Raw genomic sequence first — 21,480 nt, 5'->3', positions numbered from 1 at the left:
AAATGTACAGTATTTAGATGGAGAAAACTTTCAAAAGTTTCAAGGTAGCACCATCAGTAAGAAAAGCAGCTTAAGAGAACAACAACAACAACAACAACAACAATAACAAGAAAAAGAAGAAGAAGAATTAAAGAAGGTATGGCTGCCCAGTGGTTAGCTCTGCTCTGGTGGCTTCTTTCAGGTTCTCCAGATTTTATCTCATATTCCGAAAGATGTGTGCATTAGGACATCTGGAAATGCAAAACTGGCCTTAGTGTGGGCATGAGTGTGATTCTATATAAGAATGAGACTTGCGATTGACTGGCACCCTGTCCTTAGCTGTTTCCTCTCCTGCAACAATTCTAGTGGGATTAATTGGGCTAAGGAATGTTTTATTATATTGAACAAATATTAATAATATTATTATTTTTAATAATGCAGTGGTTTGTAGTACTGTCTAACATCTCTTGAGTTCCAGGTTTCATTCCCTAGGATAGGCTCCAGTGTGATACCCAGGGTGCCCACAGCCTTGGGCGTCTTCCTCTTCCTGGGACATTGATAGTTATAACCGAGGTGGACTTGGCAATATGAGGACAAGTCAAGTCAAGTCTGCTGCACCCACTACATGATGAAACAACTCGGGATTCCGGTTGGCAACCCCCCAGGCAAACACAAAGTCCAGTCCCACCCTCCGGAGATGACCCTCTATCTGCTACAGCCAGGTGTTATGTGGGCGACCTCTTGGCCTGGTCCAGCCACTCAGGTCCACAACAATGAGGATCTTACGAGGTAGATCACCCTCGGTGAAACGCGCCACATGGATTGTAGTGCCATAACTGACGCTCCCTCACAATGCTGGTAATGTGCCTCATTTGGGACTCCATGAGCAACCACTCATTCAACACAAAATTAAACCAACGGTACCCAAGGATTCTCTGAAGAGACACAGTACCAAAGGAGTCAAGTCTTCATCTCAGGTCACTGGATAGCGTCCATGTCTCGCAACCATATAGCAAGACAGGAAGCACCGGGACTCTAAATACTTGGACCTTCGTCTTTTTGCAGTGATATCGGGAGCGCCACACACCCCTTTCCAGTGACATCATGACCCCCCATGCTCTCCCAATCCGTCTACTGACTTCATAGGAAGAGTCACCAGAGACATGAATGTCACTACCGAGGTAAGTAAACCTCTTGACAAGGTTGACACTCTCACTGCAGACAGACACACTGCTGATGGCCATGTCCAAGAGGTCATTAAAGCCCTGGCTCTTGGTTTTTATCAGGACCCTCGCAAGCCTAGACCCTCAGACTCCTCACTCAGTCTCTCGAGCGCCCCGATCAGAGCCTCCATTGACTCTGCAAAGATCAGAGCATCGTCAGCAAAGTCAAGATCCGTGAATCATTCTTCATCAACAGATGTCCCATAGCCGCTGGACCCCACGACCTTGACCAACACCCAGTCCATACAAGCATTGAACAGAGTAGGAGAAGAACACACCGCTAACGAACCCCAGAATCAACTGGGAAAAATGTCCTGCCTCCACTCTGCATAGTACTCACAGTACCAGTGTACAGGCTGGCCATGATATCAAGGAACCTCGGTGGGATACCGCAAAACCTTAGGATGTCCCACAGGGCACAGACTCCTGTGGATGAGGACACAAGCAACAAATTATAGTACAGAATGCATAGTGTTTTTTTTTATTAAAACAAGGACATAGTGTCCAAAATACAGTGCTAAAATAGGGATTTTTAAGAAATAATCAATAAAATCAATAGTGTGTAACAATCAGATATCACCAAGTTGAGTTACTAACACACCAAGGTTGAATTCTAGAATGTTCCCCAAATAAAAAAAAACTATACCCCTTTAATTTTTTTGGTGTGACAAAACCAAAATATATTTAGAATTTAGATTTAACTCATCAACAACTACAGATACTGGAATATACATATCTATGTATACATAAGTATAGAATAAACTCAAGAAACAATTGTCCTATTTTTCACTTTTCCACCAAACAAGGGAATAGTCTGTTTTCCTTTCCAAAAAGGATTGATCTCACTCAACCCATGTGGACCATCTTAACTTAAATGCTGGTTGTTGTTTTTTTTTTTCTTTTTCTAGAGTCCAGTAAGCACAATCCACTAAATTAATTATCGGGAACATTCTCCATTCCCCCTAGATCTCCACAACCATTTTGTAATCCTTAAGACCAATCCTAGCAGCCTGTTTCCCCAAGATGGTGGATCTCCTCTTTTCTTTTTCTTCTTCCAGTTTTTTTTTCTTTTCTACTTTCCTCAGGATGATGAGCTTCCTGTTACACCTTGGATCAACATAAAAGTCCTTCCTGTGTCCACATTACCTCTGGCAGTCTTTTCAAAATAAAAGCTTAGCAAGGAACTGAAGGTTCAGTAACATCCCAGTCCCTTCCAATTGCAAAAATCTAGCTCACTGTGCTTTTGTCACAAATGAAGTGAGGCAGAAAAAAACAAAAAATATGACTACATTAACAACTCCTACCACGTCACATGTGATGGCCAGTGACAAGTCCACTTCCAACCATCAGTGTGGACTGTCCATAACTGAAGAGCAAGTAAGGAGACAACTGAGGAAGCTACACACAGGAAAAGATGTGGGACCAGATGGGGTCAATCCTCGAGTTCTTAAGGTCCATGCTGACCAACTTTGTGGTGTCCTCTGTTACCTGTTTGTCCCTAAGGCTTCATAAAGTGCCAAGGTTATGGAAAACAACCTGCATTGTTCCTGATCCAAAGAAGACAAGCGCCTCTTCACCTAATGACTACAGACCAGTGGCACTTTTGTCTCACATCACAAAGACCCTTGAGGGGCTGGTCCTGGACTTTAGGAGTCTGCTTGTGGTAGACCACCTGGACCACTGCAGTTTGCCTATTAGACAAAGATTGGAGTGGAGGATGCAATTATCTGTCTGCTCCACAAGGCTCGACAAAACTGGCAGCACTGTGAGAAGGATGTTGTTTTATTTCTTCAGTGCCTTCACTACCATCCAGCCATCCCTGTTATGGGGGTTAACTCAGAGATCTGCAGGTGGATGAGCCTGTGGGGTCCTGATGATGGACTATCTGTCAGGCAGACCACCAGTTTGTGAGACTGTGTGAGCAACACTGGAGCAGCACCAAGAACGGACCTGTCACTCTGTACACCTCAGACTACAAATATAACAGCAGGTCGGATCACTGTCAGAAATTCTCAGATAATTCTGCACTTATTGATAAGAGGGATGAGACACAGGAGAGGAGTCATGTGGAGAACTTTGTTCCTTAGTGCAAAGAGAATTGTCTCAATCTTAACATCAGCAGAACACGGGAATTGGTCATTGAGTTTGGCTACACCAAAAAGCCACCATATTAATTCACTATTCAAGATGTAGATGTAGAGGTGGTCCACTCCTGCAAATGGTCCAAATTAATGACAGGTTGGACTTGTCTCAGAACACAGAGGAACTGGAGAAGAAAGAGCAGAGTGGGCTTTTTTTCCTTAGGAGACGGCGCTCCTTTAATGCGGGGGTGACATCTTTCACATCTTCTACAACTCTGTGATGTCCAGTGTTGTCTGCTGGGCTGGTAACATCACTTTATGAGAGGCCCACCAAATTACCAAGCTAATTCAAAGGGCAGGCTCAGTTATGGGACAAACTCTGGACCACCTGGAGGTTGTAGGAGAGAATGAAAACATAACTGAGTGCCATTATGAACAATGATGCACATCCTCTCTCTGACTCCAACACTGAGGACTTTCAGCCAATTAATTATTCAAAAAAACCCAATGGGAGTCCTTTATACCAACAGCAATATGCCTGCATAATGCCTCACTGGTAATGAAACCACCAAGGCAAAAGTTTTCTTGTTTTTAATTTTCTTGCTTTAGAGTCATTCTGGTGTGTGGTCAGGCCAAAGCATGTGTGTTTGTTTATTTGTTTGTTTGTTTGTTTATTTATCTACCTATTTATGTATAAGCTTCCGTAAGAAGCCAAATTTCCTCCTGGGGACAAATAAAGTTCTATCTATCTATCTATCTATCTATCTATCTATCTATCTATCTATCTATCTATCTATCTATCTATCTATCTATCTATCTATCTATCTATCTATCTATCTATCTATCTATCTATCTATCTATCTATCTATCTATCTAGCCACAGCCATCATCAGTGTGTCTGTCTGCAGAGAGAGTGTCAATTTCTTCGAGAGGTTTGCTTACCTCGGAGGTGACATTTATGTCTCTGGTGACTCTTCCTATGAAGTCAGTAGATGGATAGGGAGAGGATGGGGGGGGTCATGAGGTCACTGAAAAGAGGTGTGTGATGCTCCTGCTATCTCTGGAAATGGTCAAAGGTCCAAGTCTTTCAAGTCCTGGTGACTTCCTGTAATGCTATATGGTTGTGAGACATGGCCACTATCCAGTGACCTGAGATGAAGACTGGACTCCTTCATGTGTGTTTCTTAGAAGAATCCCCGCTGGTTTGACTTTGTGTTGCTCAAGGAGTCCCGAATGAGGCACATGACCTGCATTGTGAGGGGCGTCAGTTATGGCACTACGGCCATGTGGCACGATTACCTGAGAGTGATCCGGCTCATTATTGAGGACCCGAGTGACTAGACCAGGCCAAGGAGATGCCTACCTAGCACCTGGCTTCTTCAGATAGAGGGTCATTTCTGAAGGGTGGGACTGGACCGCGCATCTGCCTGCGGGGATTGCGGACTGGGATCACGAACTGTTTTGTTGTGTGGTGGGTGCAGCCACACGCTGTACCACTGCACACCACCCAGTCTGACCTGACCTGTTGGGTGTCTGAATGGGTATCGAAGCCCATGGATGCCGCCAACTAGTAGGTTGGAACAACTTATAGCTTTGATATGGATCCTCCCCGAATCTCTCCATTGCACTGCCTTCCCAGCCTGTTAAGGGGTTAGGGCCAATTCCAACATGCGTGTCATCCATTACATGGACATTTTTCTCTCATATTTTGAGGATGCACAGATAGTATTGGTCAGAGACTCTAAATTTGTCCTGTGTGTACCTCTGAGTGTACTGGTGTCCAATCTGCTGGCTGTCAGCTTGTGCTTAATGCTGGCAAAATAATCTCAGCATACTACAAAAATGTGCTATGAGAATGAATACATGAACTTAAATTAGAATTATGGCTTCATTTAGATAAATGCATAGCAGAAGTAGAAATGTTCAGTAAAATTCAAAAATTTCATTGCCAACTCTACTTTTTGTGCAAGTAGATAATGAGTAACGGAAAATGTTGGTAATTTGAGGTGTAGTGGTGTGACCTGTTTGGTCTTAATGATCTTATTTTTATTTCCATTTTTAGAATAATTAGCTTTACACTTAAAAGATGTTTTTCTTAGTGTGAATGACATTCTCAGCATTGGTGTGAATGCCAGATGTGACTTTAACCATTTGGGGGAGCCTTGCATATGAAAGCCAGAAGTGACTTTGACCATCTGGGGGTCTTGCCAATGAAAGACAGAAGTGACTGTGACCATTTTGGGGTCTTGTATATGAAAGCTAGAAGTGACTTTCACCATCTGGGGGTCTTGCAAATGAACGACAAAAGTAACAGTGACCATTTTGGGGTCTTGCTTGTGAAAGCCAGAAGTGACTTTGACCATCTGGGGGTCTTGCATATAAAGCCAAAAGTGAGTTTCACCATCTGGGGGTCTTGCCATTGAAAGACAGAAGTGACTGTGACCATTTTGGGGCCTTGCATATGAAAGCCAAAAGTGACTTTCGCCATCTGGGGGTCTTGCAAATGAATGACAAAAGTAACAGTGACCATTTTGGGGTCTTGCATGTGAAAGCCAGAAGTGACTTTGACCATCTGGGTGTCTTGCATATAAAGCCAAAATTGAGTTTCACCATCTGGGGGTCTTGCAAATGAAAGCCAGAAGTGACTGTGACCATTTTGGGGTATTTCATTTGTAAGCCAGAAGTGACTTTGACCATCTGGGGGTCTTGCAATTGAAAGACAGAAGTGACTGTGACCATGTTGGGGTCTTGCATGTGAAAGCCAGAAGTGACTTTGACTTTCTGGGGGTCACAGAAGTGACTTTGATCATTAAAAGGGACTCTGTTAGCTCGCATGCCAGTGCTACTGGAATCAGCTGTTGCCCCCCAGGACCCCAGGAGATGAGAACGTTTGATTTTTTTTTTTGCATATTAGGAAACCCTAGCAGCTGTTGTTCATTTACATCTTGCACATTTAGACGCCAGCAGTGTTGAATCGTGTCAGCTTCTGTCTGTTGGAGTTACCGTATAATTTTTAAATACCCTCATATAAATGCACCAGTTTGTAGAAGGCCTAAGTTGTGGTGCATCAGTATGGTGGCCTGTCCATCACAATGAAGACAAAGAACACTTCAAGCAAATCTATGAAAAGCACAGGTCAAGGGATGGAGACAAGAAAATTTCCATGTCACCAAATATACGGTTAAACCCCAACCATTCTTTCTTCTTCTTCTTTTGGCAGGCTTCTGTTAAGGGTTGCCACAGTGGATCATCTTTCTTCCATATCTTCCTGTCCTCATCATCTTGCTCTTTCACACCCATCACCTGCATGTCCTCTCTCACCACATCCATAAAGCTTTGCTTAGGCCTTCCTCTTTTTCTCTTGCCTGGCAGCTCTATCATTAACATCCTTCTCCCTATATACTCAGCATCTCTCCTCTGCACATGTCCAAGCCAACGCAATCTCGCCTCTTTGACTTTGTCTCCCAACAGTCCAACTTGAGCTGACCCTCTAATGTCCTCATTTCTAATCCTGTCCATCCTCGTCACCCCCAATGCAAATCTTAGCATCTTTAACTCTGCCACCTCCAGCTCTGTGTCCTGCTTTCTGCTCAGTGCCACCCTCTCCAACCCATATAACATAGCTGGTCTCACTACCGCCCTGTAGACCTTCCCTTTCACTCTTGCTGATGTTCATCTGTCACAAATCACTCCTGACACTCTTCTCCACCCATTCCACCCTGCCTGCACTCTCTTCTTCACCTCTCTTCCACAATCCCCATTAATCTGTACTGTTGCTCCCAAGTATTTAAACTCATCCACCTTCGCCAACTCTACTCCGTCATCTTCACCATTCCTCTGACCTCCCTCTCATTTACACACATGTATTCTGTCTTGTTCCTACTGACCTTCATTCCTCTCCTCTCATATCTCCACCTCTCCAGGGTCTCCTCAACCTGCTCCCTACTATCGCTACAGATCACAATGTCATCAGCAAACATCACAGTACACAGGGACTCCTGTCTAATCTCGTCTGTCAGCCTGTCCATCACCATTGAAAATAAGAAAGGGCTCAGAGCCGATCCCTGATGTAATCCCACCTCCGTCACTCCTACCGCAGACCTCACCACAGTCACACTTCCCTCGTACATATCCTGAACCACTCTTACATACTTCTCTGCCACTCCAGACTTCCTCATACATTACCACAAAACCCTAACCCTAAAGGACCAAATGTCCCCCTGGGGACAAATAAAGTTCTATCTAAAGCAGTCATTCAGAAATGGAAAGAGTTTGGCAGAGAAAAGAGAATGGTGGCAAAACTGGCCACTGTCATGAAACATCCCCTCCAGGAGGCGCTCTCTTTTGGAGCACTTTCAGCCACAGGCTCATTCCACAATGGTATACTAAGAAGCGCCTCTGGGGGGTCTTTTCTGCCCACTGCTATCAGGTAATTCAAGGCTTCCTCTGTACGTACTCTTTAATTGTTATTTATTTATTTATTTATCGATCGATTGATTGATTGGCTGTATTATCTGGCCTGTGATCTTCTATCCTTGTTTTTTTATGTTTCTGCTGCTGTATGTATTTGAGTTTCCCCACGGGATTAACAATCTTTATCCAATCTAATTTTGTCTAATCTAAAGGGTCTTTTTTAGTTTATCGGTGTCAGAAAGGCAAATTAAATCGGCCCTTATCCAGCGTCCCACAGGGAAATTTTACCGCTCAAAGGTTGATCTTTGATGTTCCATTAATGTTCATTTAAGAACCAACCTTGTCACAGAAGGACATTATTACTCATTTTTCACGTGTAGTATGCTTGTCACATTTTGACAAAAGCTCGTCATTTAGCTGGTTTGGCTCTGCTTGATCGAGGGTGTCGTCATTTCTCAGTCACACATGCATGTTGCCATAAATTTACGCAAGCTTTGGCGTCACATCTTCAATAATAAATCACAACGTTTGCTTGGAAAGCTGCGTACGCACACTTCGAGATTCTTTTTGTGTGTACGCAAACTTTACAGAAGAGGCCCCCCTGGAGGGTTTCATTTCCTGATTAGAACCCATTTCCTTTCTGCTAAAGGTGACGCCAACATTACCTAACTTCTGCGGTGCTTTTCAGTCACGGCCTACATTCACAACGTCTTAGCAAGTCAGAGGCAGTCGGTCAGTGTTACGCTCCTGTAAAGTGAGTTGCCGAATGTGATGCCTCCATTGACTCCCTCCAGCATGTCTTTGGGTGTAGGGGCAGGCGCTACATGCACGGGAGCTGACAACCAATGATGGCTCATTTGGAAGTAACAATTAATTAATTAAGAAGGAATAAGGAACGTGAGGTGGTTCGGACCTGACAAACAGAAGAGAAGCTCGTCTGTCAGATGTCTTGAGCTTTATGTACAACAACAGAATGGAAAAGAAACGGAGAGAAGGGGCAGAGATTGTGACATAGCTGTTAACCCTTCGTACAACACTGGCTCCCTCAGGCAGCACGTTATTAGCTCTCATGAAAAGGGGGCGAGTGCGACTGTGCTAGGAAAGGTGACACACAGTCTGGCCAGTGATTGCAGTCGTGTAAAATGACACGACCCAGCGAAGAGATCAGAAATGGCAGTCGGCAAATCTGACAGTCCTAACGACTAGAATTTCAGAATGTACAAAATACATTTTTTAGGCTTAATTTTTAGTTAACCCACTTGTTGCGATTCGGAACCTTTAATTACCCTTTTCAGTTTTAAGCAGCGGAATTAAAGATTTAATTGATTCTGATTTTCTTAACCCAGACATCATTTAATAGCGAAGAAACCACCAGCTCTCTTGCTAATTTGGATCCATTTACAACGTGTTAATAAAATGTTTAAAAATAAATTAAGGAGAAAAGAGAAGGAAAGTGAAGTGCAAATATGTTCTGGTTCAAAAAAACATACTGTTCAAAGAAAAGCAAATTCTACAATGAAATGTGACAGACGGGGGGGGGGGCGCCACCGAGCTTCAAACCCTAGAGACAGACATTACAAATACGGTCACGGGTTCAAAACAGAGGTAATTACATCACAAAGGTTGCACAAGCACAATTACAATCAAATTCTCCTTCCTTCCTTCCTTCCTTCCTTCCTTCCTTCCTTCCTTCCTTCCTTCCTTCCTTCCTTCCTTCCTTCCTTCCTTCCTTCCTTCCTTCCTTCTCTTATCTTTCCATTCACCTTCCTCCAACAAGTGTTGCCTTCCTTCCTTCCTTCCTCCTGGCCTCCTTTTATGTTGGATCTGGGAATACTTTGGGGTCAAACGGAAGCTCCAAAAAACATGGACCACGAATCCCTGCAGCACCCCCTGAAAGAACCCATGGGACCCAGCAGGGCTCACTCATGACTGTAATAATTCCCATCATGCCCTACAGGTGTCTACATGGGTAGAAAGGTTCTGGGATGCTTCCATCTAACGGATGGGGGAATAAACATATTCCATAATAGGAGACCCACTGCTTGAGTAAGGGTCCCATACCCATCCCAGATGGGATGCTAGTCCATCGCTGTCACTACATTCTGGCTTCCCTTTCTCAGCAAGGGCCCCCTTTTTATCCAACCCTTCTTCTAATTAAGATATGTCTTGGTTGAATGAAAGAAGTAACAATCCATATGGTTATGATCAAGGACTGTCTTCAAAATAAGGAAACTGGCTGGAACGAAAAGCTTGCAACCACTGTGGCCCACCAAGACAATGATTGAGGATGCCTACTTTAAATTTTCCCGAGTGTGGTTTAAGTGGTCAAGCAGAGCATACTAGCTATTCAAGTATTAATGTCCTCGTAGGCTGCAGACTTTGTCTTTGTATAAGTCTATTTGTGGAAGGCCCTAAAATTAAAAACAAAGCAAGCTTTGCTAAACTGGGGGGAGGAAATGGACGGAAACCCAATCAAAAGCTGTATTTCCTGGCCAAAGTGTACAGAGTGCAGCAGACGTGTTTAATTTTATTGAATTTCAGTGAGAATAGAAAGCGGTCGATGCTCGTGCTGAGGCTCACTTCTGCTTCAAAAATCAAGTTAAAAATAAATTCTGCAGTCAAGTTTAATTTTCACTTCTTATTGGATCTGTGCCTCATTTGGATTTACACTCCACTTTCTATATTTTCAAAGTTTCTCCTTCTGGTTATGAAATGAACTTCACAATGTAGTAATTGATATAAATTCTACATACTGTGCTTTGTAGGGTTTTTCCTGTTTTCTTGCACTCCAACCTGGAATTCAAATGGATTTTTGCAGGGTTGATACCATTTGACTTACACGGATTTTGATAGTGCAAAATATTTTTTTGTTGTGACACAAAGAATAATTCCGAAAAAAATATTCCTGGGTGGGCATAGATATTCACTGCCCTCCCACCCCCACCCCAAACTCAATACTTTGCAGAGCTCCCAGTCTCTTGGTTAGCTTCGCCATTGGAATTGTCGCCCATTCCTCAAGGTTCCAACTCCTTTAAGCTTGGTGTGTTACATTGGTGTCCAACCATCTTCATGTCATGCCGCAGACTCTCCTTTGGCTTGATGTTTGAGCTTTGACGAGACCACTCCAAGACATTTCAATGTTTCCCAGTGACAGCTTTAGCAGTGTGACGAGGGTCCTTGTCCTGCAGGAAGATGAACTGTCATCCCAGTCTGAAATCTCTGGCAGACTCAAACAGGTTTTTCTTCAAGAACTGCCCGGTATTTACCGTATAAACTCGCGTTTAAGTTCTCCCATGGATGTGATTGATTTTATCATATAGTTTCCTGTATTTTATAATGTCGATAGTATAAGTCAAATGTGGAAAACTGACGCTAATGGTCCAGGAGATTATGATATGCTCATGCCAACCTGAAAGAATAACCACAGAGCACACTGCCTTTTTTTTCCCCTATTTATTGTGCCTACGTGACCACACGATAATATCTGAACTATTCTGGAGTGACGTTTGCACTGTTTTGTGTTTTTTTTATATCTCACACCATCATACACCTTTATCGTACGATGAAGTGTTCGATCAGAAGAAAATATGAAGCTGGTTTTAATTAAAAGTCATTGAAGTGCCGAAAGAAATTGGTAACTGCGCTGCTGCAACAAAATTCGATGCATCTGAGATATTGGTGTGAGATTGGAGGAAGTAATAAGATGTAAAAAAAAAAAACCTCATATTTTTGAATTTGCACATAAGTCGGGGTCTGATTTTATGATCAGTTTTTTGGGTTTCAAGACCCGACTTATATGCAACTATATACGGTAGTGCCATCCATCTTTCCTTCAGTGGTGACCAGTTGCCCAGTCCCCACAGCTTGAGGCCACCAACACTGTGGGAATGGTGATCATGGGGTGAAGGGGAGTGTTGGGTTTGTGGCACCCATGGCATTGCCTATGATGGCCAAAAAGTGCGATAATTTTAGTCTCGTCTGACAAGAAAACCATGTGTTTGGGGAGACTGCCACATGCTGTTGGGCAAACTCCAAAGGTGCTTTCTTTTGTTATTTTCTTTAAGCAATGGCTTCTCTGTAACGGCCCAGTCAGTGAAGTGTACAGCTTAAAGTGGTCCAGTGGACAGACCCACCCATCTCATCTGTGGATTTTTTGCAGCTCCTTCAGTGTTATGCTTGATGTTTTCGTTGCACCTCTGATGAATGCCCTTCTTGTCTGGTTGGTGAGTTGTGGTGGGTTGGCCTTCTCTTTTCAGGTTTGTAGTGCTACCATATTTTGCCATCATGGATTTAATGTCGCTCCGTGGGATATTCAAACTTTAGAATATTTATTCATAGCCCAACGGTGATCTCTACTACTCCACAACTTTGTCTCTGAGATATTTGGAGTACTGTGTAAGAGCCATTTGCCAGTTATTTATGTCATGTTAAGTTGATAGAAGTACAGTATTTTCTTAGTTAAATTAAATGTTTGCTTATAAATTAGTACATAGCATATGGGAGGTCTTATTATAATCCGCACAAGCTGAATTAAATTGCTATATTCTAACTATTTCTTGTCCCTCTGAACATAGATTAGTCTCAGTCAGTTGACCTGCTTTGCCGTAGGTAAGGTATGGAAGGCCCACGATTTCAAACCGTGCCTTAATGTACTCAGTGATATGTGCAGAGCTGTACATTTAGAACATACTAACACTTAGAGAAATAACTAATACTTAATACTGGATGATAAATTAGACTGGACTGCCAATACTGATGCGCTGTGCAAGAAAGGACAAAGCCGGTTATACTTCCTTAGAAGGCTGGCTTCCTTCAACATCTGCAATAAGATGCTGCAGATGTTCTATCAAACAGTTGTGGCGAGCGCCCTCTTCTACGCAGTGGTGTGCTGGGGAGGCAGCATTAAGAGGAAAGACGCCTCACGCCTGGACAAACTGGTGAGGAAGGCAGGCTCTATTGTTGGCATGGAGCTGGACAGTTTAACATCTGTGGCAGAGCGAAGGGCGCTCAGCAGGCTCCTATCAATTATGGAGAATCCACTGCATCCACTAAATAATGTCATCTCCAGACAGAAGAGCAGCTTCAGCGACAGACTGCTGTCACTGTCCTGCTCCACAGACAGATTGAGGAGATCGTTCCTCCCCCAAACTATGCGACTCTTTAATTCCACCAGGGGGGGTAAACGTTAATATTTAACATTATACATAGTTATTGTCTGTTTTTTTCACCTGTATTATTATCATTCTTTAATTTAATATTATTTATTGTATCAGTATGCTGCTGCTGAAGAATGTGAATTTCCCATCGGGATTAATAAAGTATCTATCTATCTATCTATCTATCTATCTATCTATCTATCTATCTATCTATCTATCTATCTATCTATCTATCTATCTATCTATCTATCTATCTATCTATCTATCTATCTATCTATCTATCTATCTATCTATCCATCTATCTATCTATCTACTTACCTGGGTCCTCCCTGCGTGGAGTTTGCATGTTCTCCCCATGTCTGCGTGGGTTTCCTCCGAGTGCTCTTTTTTCCTTCCACAGTCCAAAGACATGCAGGTTATGTGCATTGGCTATCCTAAATTGTCCCCAGTGTCTGCTTGGTGTGTGTGTGTGCCCTGCAGTGGGCTGGCACCCTACCCGGGGTTTGTTTCCTGCCTTGCTCCCTGTGTTGGCTGGGATTGGCTCCAGCAGACCCCCGTGACCCTGTAGTTAGGATATAGCGGGTTAGATAATGGATGGATGGGTGGAGATTATCTCATATCTCTAACCAAAAAATAAATCGGAAAACAAGAAGGCATCAGAGTTAATCGGTGAAATTGCCAGAATAGATGAAGAACACACCAGGTTCCCAAATGAGCCACTTTATAGGAAAAGAAAGACTTTGCATTCAGAACTCAGCCTCTTGACAGTAAATGAAATTGCAACATCATTACTATGAACATCGAGAGAAGGCTAATAAGATCTTAGTTCAATAAATCTACAAACAGGAAGTTCACAGAGCAATACTACTAATTACCTACACAGATGGAGACTAAATCATTGACCATAAAAATGTAATGCACACATTTACAGACTACTATAAGTCCTTATATTCTACTCAGTTTAAAGAAGACAAGATACAATTTAATGTGTTTTTCGAAGCATTACAGATACCATGGCTGGATACTCTCAGTGGAGAGGAATTGGATAAACCTCTGACACTCTCAGAATTACTAGACACAATAAACTCACTTAAGAGCGGGAAAGCAGCAGGCCTTGATGGCTACCCTGCTAAATTTTATTAAAAAAAAATTAAATTAAGTTAGCTCCCAATTTATTAGCAAAATTTATAGAAGCCAGAGACAATAAAATTCAACCTCAAACTTTTCATCAAACTTTAATTATTGTGCATCATACAGACCAATCTCACTTCTGAATAATGATCTTAAGATACTCTCCAAAGTTCTAGCTAGAAGGATTGAGACAGTGCTTCCTTCGGTAATATCAGAAGAAAAAAACAGATTTATTAAAAGTAGATACTTAGCTTCCAGTCTTCAATGCCTGTTTAATGTAATATATTCACCCACAAAGTCTAACACCCCAGAGATATTATTATCGCTAGATGCAGAAAGAGCATTTGATATGGTTCAATGGGACTACCTGTTCACCACATTGCACAAATTTGGGTTTGGCCCTAACATATGTACATGGATCAAACTACTGCATACCAGTCCAGTAGTCTCAGTTTGTATTAAAAATATTATTTCAGACTATTTCAGACAAGAACGCGGTAGTAGACAAGGATGCCCCCTGTCACCACTGCTATTTGCAATCGTCATTGAGCCATTGGAAGTTCACTTTCAAAAATGTTTCTGAGATAAAGGGGATTATCAGAGATGGACTTGAATAGAAATTATCACTATATGATCAAAAGATATCTGGCCTCAAAGTTAATCGAAAAAAAAAAAAATGCTCTGTCCATTGAACTCTCTAGCACACAACATTAGATTGGACACCTTCCCTTTTGTCATTGCATTGGAGATCAGTTTAAATACTTAGGGGTAAACATCACAAATAAATTTAAAGCTCTTTTTCAACAGAATTTTGCTGTCTGCATGGAAAAACGTAAGCGAGACTTGCATAGACAGTCTACCCTTCATCTCACTTTAGTAGGTTGAATTAACACTGTCATGATGAATATCCTTCCTAACCTTCTGTTTCTATTTCAAAACATCCCCATATACATTAACTAATCATTTTTTAAGAAATTAAATTCAATCATAGCCTAATTCATTTGGAATTCCAAACATCCACGCATCCAAAGTGCAACTCTACAATGATCTAAGGCAGAAGGTGGCATGGCACTACCTAACTTTCAATTTTATTACTAGGTGGCAAATATACAAACTATAAAAACCCGGACATTGACACAAATAGATGAACACACACCGGCTTGGTCTGCAATAGAAATGAAACCCTAGAGCACTTCTTTATATTCTTTGCTTTGTACATTAATACACGTTATCGTCAATATACTAGCAACCCAATTGTGCGTCATTCACTCAGGATGTGGAACTAATGCAGGAAGTACTTCAAGACAGAGAAGGTTTTAACTGTGGCACCTCTACATGATAACCACCTTTTCCCACTGTCTCAGACTTACACAGTTTTTAAAGTTCGGGATTAAATCACTTAGAGATTTGTACATAGATAACATTATTGCCTCAAATGAACAATTACACTGTGGAACGAGCCCCGGACACATACAGGCAGACATGATATTTTGCACAACCACACGTTTATTTACAACTAGCAAAATACCTGCGCTTCGCAGCAGAGAAGTAGAGTGTTAAAGAGGTTATGAAAAAGAAAAGGAAACATTTTTAAAATAACATAACATGATTGTCAATGTAATTGTGTTGTCATTGTTATGAGTTTTGCTGTCATATATATATATACATACACAGACACACATAAACATATATACATATATATATATATATATACACATATCAATATATACACTGTATATACACATACATATACACACATACACATATACATATATACATATACACATACATACATACACATACATATATATATACACACATACATACATACATACATATATATATATATACACACACACAGACACATATATATACATATATATATTTACATATCTACACATATATATACATATCTACATATATATACACATATACAGTATATACATATCTACATATATATATATATATATATATATATATAGACATACATATATACATACATACATTCACACATATATATATATATATATATATATATATATATATTTCTCCATATATATATATATATATATATATATATATATTTCAAAATCCCCGTGCTTTGCAGCGGCGAAGTACTGCTTTTAAATTTTTATTAAGAAGAAAAGAAAACCTTTTTAAACTGAGGGAAAATATACCAATAACAATTTCTTAAGGATCTGATTTTTGTGAAGCTGTCTTTACACAGCTTCTCCGCTGTTTTATAAACGAACGCCATATAAGTCCGTCCTTTCTGCTTGCTTTGCGGTTCTGTAGTGGTTTATTGTTCGTCTATTACGATTGTTTTTATAAACGAACGCCATATAAGGCCATCCTTTTTCCTTGCTTTGCCAAGGAAGCAGCCTTTTTATTTGATGCACGGGTTCTCCGTTGTTTCATTGTTCATTTATTACGATTGTTATAGTTGTCTTTGTATACCACGTTGTCAGTTGAGCACTCCGGTTGAAATATGACCAAGCCGTGGAAGCTTACTGTTGAGAAAGCAACGTATAGTTGTACAGGAGAAAAATGGCAATCTTTTGTAGGTCTATGAACTTAATTTATGCCTGTATGCATCAGTCGCTTCATATTCTTTTCGTACCTTATCAATTGTGTAATGTGTTTTTTGAACAGGTTTGATTCATCAAAGTGATCACTCGTGCTGTGTTCAGTCAGTCACTCGCTTGCTTCTTATTGTTTCGCTGCTTTCTCAATTGTGTAATGAATGTTTTCTTCAGCGCTCTTTGTGGCTGTTCCTTGTTTTCAGTTCACGTGATTACGTAGGAGGTGTGATGACGCGATACGCGACTCCGCCTCCCACGGCCATCGAGCTGCACTCCATTACAGTATATGGACAAAAAAGAGGTTCCAGTTATGACCATTACGTGTACAATTTCGAAATGAAACCTGCCTAACTTTTGTAAGTAAGCTGTAAGGAATGAGCCTGCCAAATTTCAGCCTTCCACCTACACGGGAAGTTGGAGAATTAGTGATGAGTGAGTGAGTGAGTGAGTGAGTGAGTGAGTGAGTGAGTGAGTGAGTGAGTGAGTGAGTGAGTGAGTGAGTGAGTGAGTCAGTGAGGGCTTTGCCTTTTATTAGTATAGATAAGATACTATTTACAAAGTCTGTGCACCATAACCCCAAAGTCCCCCAAAGTCCAGGCCAACCACACCGCCTCTTTACTCTTCAGGCCTCCTCCTTGTCTCCTCCTGAGACCTTGTCCAGCTTCTCTCCCGACTCCAGCCCTCAAATGAAGGGAGGCGGCCCCTTTTATAAGCACCCGGATGTGCTCCAGGTGTGTTCCGGCAATCTCCCACCAACACACCCCAGTGTGGCAGAAGTGCCGGCTGCGTACCTGGAAGCACTCCGGGTGTCCCCACTCGTCTTCCCCCAAGCACTTCCTGGTGTGGCGGAAGTGCTTGGGGTCCAGGGTTCTCCAGGCCTGGGGGCGCCCCCTGGCAGTGACCACGGGCCCCTACAGGGTTGAGCTTCCCAACTCTGTACCCGTGGCCCCCAAAGGTATCAGGGCGGTCACCCCCTCGGGGTCTGGAGGAGGCATGAGCCCTCCTCCTGTCTTCCTGGGCATCCCGGCCGAGTGCCACCCCCTAGCCACGTGCCACAACTACAAATTGAGCTTCCTATCAACACAATTTCTCCGAATTAGAAACTTTGCTGAACAAAATCTGCCCAGCTTTCCTCACCTCCTACCTACTTCTATTGCAGAAGAAATATCGATCAGGCTTGAGGACTCAGATAACATTTCTGTAATATATAAATTGAAGTCCCTTCATTTCAAAGATCCCAGAGTGCAGTGGGAAAAGGATCCCTCACTCAACATTTCAGAAAAGGAGTGGAAGGCAGCAATGCATAGAATTCACTTGAGCTCCATATACTGTATAAGCATATCAAAGCATAAAATTATTCAACTTAAAATCTTTTATCAATCACATCTGTTTTGTTTAAAATAGTTCTGCAAACTTTGCAATTGAGCTTCAGCCTCACTAGGCCTCATGTTTTAGCCGATCACCAAATTAACATCATTTTGAACCAAAATCTTTAAATGCCTGTCAGAGAGCCTTGCAGTCACAATCCCTCCTAATCCACTAACAGCTGTGTTTGGTGGGCTCCCAGGTGGGATTAAAGTGGAGAACGACAAACAAACTGTAATTGCTGTTACTTCACTATTAGCATGTAGACTTATCTTGCTCAAATGGAAGTATCCAAGCCCACCACTGTTAAGTCAGTGGGTAAATGATGTTAAATACTATTTGAAATTGGGAAAAAATCAAATTCTTACTTAGAGGATCTGTTCAAAACTTTTTTTAAAACCTGGCAGGATCTGATAAATAGCATTGAGAAGAAGGAATATTCTCTTGAATTTGGATTTAAGAATCTCCCTGGGTGTGCTACGTTTTAATCCATTACAAACTGTGTGGTTGTCTTTGTGATATTAGATGTTGTCCATCCAGGTCTGGATTTAAAAATAAAAGCTCATGTAACTTCTAACTGACTAATAAAAACACTGTAGGTCACCCCACTTGTAAATTGTCACAGCTGCTTTATAAGGCTCAATAATACAAAACTAACCCTTTGCTGATGCCTTGTTACAGAACAGCAACTCAGTAACAGACATCTCCAGTTAGCTTCCATAATAAAACAAAAATTAAATAAGAAGTGCCAAGTACAACAATGAAATGATGTGATAAATAACATGAAAATGAACACTGGGCAAAAGTTTTCAAAGGCAATAAATAAATAAATAAATAAATAAAACAACTGAATTTACAGTACGTAGCAATGAAATGTCAGTATAAAGCATAAGCAGCAAACTGCTAGACAATAGGCATATGTATTCAAATTTAATTAGTTGAAATGTAATGAATTATCTAAAATGATAAAAAGGTAAGCAGTAAACTGCCAGAGGCTTAAATTTAAAGTTTAGTTTAGCAAAAACTGAAAAAAAGGAAATTTCAGAATATTACAAATGGGCCTTCTTCAGGGAGCAACTAATAAGTAACAACCCACAGATGTTCCACACAATTAAAGTACATGAAGCCATGCAAATTGAAGCAAACAATTTCTACAGGTGTCCCGACTTCTGTTTATGACTTAAAAACCCTCTGTCTGTCTTAAAGCAGATTTGGAACAGATTGTGTTACTACACCCACTGAAATACTACTTGGACAATAATCCAGCGATAATGGCAAGAAAACAGCAATAAACAAATGACATGAGACAGAGCGTTATTAACCTTAGAAGTGTAGACTTTTCATTTAGAGAAATTGTGAAAAAAAAACCTCAAAGTGTCAGTGGTGTCCTACACAATCGAAAGGCAACTGGAAACTGGAAGAAACTCTGATAGGAAGAGAAAGTCAGAAGCCAATCCAAAGACAAGTTTCTGGGGGTCACCCGTTTGTGTGATCACAAGAGCCTCACAGCACAGCAGCTTCAAACACAACGTCACAGTGCAAGTCGAAAAGAGCAAGTGTCTGTGTCTGCTGTGAAGCGGAGACTTTATCGAGTCTGCAGTAGTCCACAGCTGGTATTTCAAGGCCTTATTTTGTTCTATAAGAAATGGCCGTGTTACTGCCACTCACCCTGTCAAACTTGCAGGACAAAGTCTCCTTTTCATCCATCGAAGTGAAAATGGAACCTATCTCAGCAAGCATCAGACGCAAGGCAGGAACAAATCGTTGGACCAGGCACCAGTCCATCGCAAAACACATTACAGTACAAAACAAAGCAATGAAATACTAAAGTGCCAAGTACAACAATTTAATTATGTGATAAATGTCATGAGAATTAATGTTTCTAAAAGTCAGCAATGGTGAAAATCAACTGAATCTACAGGATGTACTGTAAGTGAAATGTTGGTAAGCATTTGTAAATCACACGCCGCGGCAATACACAAACGTGAAATAACAAATATCTAAATAGGGTCATCTGAGATAAGATAGAACTGAGAGGAGCTATATAAAATAAAGTCAGAGATAGATGGATGTGAAAGGCGATAGATAGATAGATAGATAGATAGATAGATAGATAGATAGATAGATAGATAGATAGATAGATAGATAGATAGATAGATAGATAGATAATAATAATAATAATAATAATAATTCATTATATTTATATAGCGCTTTTCTCAGTATTCAAAGCGCTAGATAGATAGATAGATAGATAGATAGATAGATAGATAGATAGATAGATAGATAGATAGATAGATAGATAGATTATAATAATTCATTACATTTATATAGCGCCTTTCTCAGTATTCAAAGCGATAGATAGATAGATAGATAGATAGATAGATAGATAGATAGATAGATAGATAGATAGATAGATAGATAGATAGATAGATAGATAGATAGATAATAATTCATTACATTTATATAGCGCTTTCTCAGTATTCAAAGCGCTAGATAGATAGATAGATAGATAGATAGATAGATAGATAGATAGATAGATAGATAGATAATAATAATAATAATAATAATAATAATAATTCATTACATTTATATAGCGCTTTTCTCAGTACTTAAAGTGCTAGATAGATAGATAGATAGATAGATAGATAGATAGATAGATAGATAGATAGATAGATAGATAGATAGATAGATAGATAGATAGATAGATAGATAGATAGATAGATAGATATTTGTCTTTCTCCATCGCAACACAGTATTTTCAATGTCTTTCAGAAGCCATATTTTTCATTTGTTTATCTTTCGATCCAACAAGACACAAAGTAAAGACAAAGTTTGGACAAATTAAAGAAGGAAAGACAATATCAATACCTTGGCAATTTGCTTGTGGCAGAAGCAAAACAAAAGTGATGAGGAGGCCATGAAGCTCCATTCTTGATGATCTGCCGTCAAAGAGCTCTTGGGCTGTACCTTTCATGTATTTAGTTTCAGGAAGAAGGGAAGTGCTAATCATTGCACAGCTTGAAACACACATTACTAGGGGGGTTTGATGTCTGATGTGAAATTTTCAAAGAATGATAAAAAGAGAGAGAGAGTGAAAGTTTGTTCATTAGAGCAAAGCAGAAGCCTAAAACTTTGTGAGAATGGGGCACACCACTTATAAGGTTGCATTTCCCCTTGGAATTCATGAACTTGATGTAATATAATGTAATGTGATCTAATTTGAATTTGAATGATGCTTAAGGTCAAATGTATCTTTTGGTATTTCATCACTAAAGGAGCTCAGCCTTGGACCTTAAGTGAATGCTGCAGTGTTTCTTGTGTTTGTTGCTGCTGCATGAGCTCTTAACATCATGGATGCACAGACCCTGAAGCGCCGCAGGCAGGCGTTGACCATTCTCTTCACACCCCAATCTACCAGAGTGCAGTGAAGCCATGTGACTGTAGAGACTCTGCTTTGCCCAAAGTAAAGGACAGGAAACCACAAACAGACCTCCAAAGTGTGCTACAAAATAAAATAATTAGCTGGGGGCTGAGTTAAAGGAGATGGTAC

At 40.8% G+C, this 21,480-nt stretch overlaps 1 protein-coding gene across 1 annotated transcript in view; it reads right to left on the bottom strand.

Annotated features, from left to right (window-relative positions):
* The window catches only part of LOC114658475 (signal-regulatory protein beta-2-like), a 49,544-nt gene extending 28,604 nt beyond the window's left edge, over positions 1 to 20,940 (bottom strand). Inside the window, exon 1 of the mRNA XM_051932474.1 lies at positions 20,799 to 20,940. Within this exon, the coding sequence (XP_051788434.1) occupies positions 20,799 to 20,940 (142 nt within the window). The remainder of the gene's footprint in view (positions 1 to 20,798) is intronic.
* Between the last annotated feature and the right edge of the window lie 540 nt (positions 20,941 to 21,480).

Source organism: Erpetoichthys calabaricus, chromosome 10, assembly GCF_900747795.2.
Source record: "Erpetoichthys calabaricus chromosome 10, fErpCal1.3, whole genome shotgun sequence".
Lineage (NCBI taxonomy): Eukaryota > Metazoa > Chordata > Cladistia > Polypteriformes > Polypteridae > Erpetoichthys > Erpetoichthys calabaricus.
The sequence above is the reverse complement of the archived record's forward strand: the minus strand, read 5'-3'. Positions and strand labels throughout refer to the sequence as shown.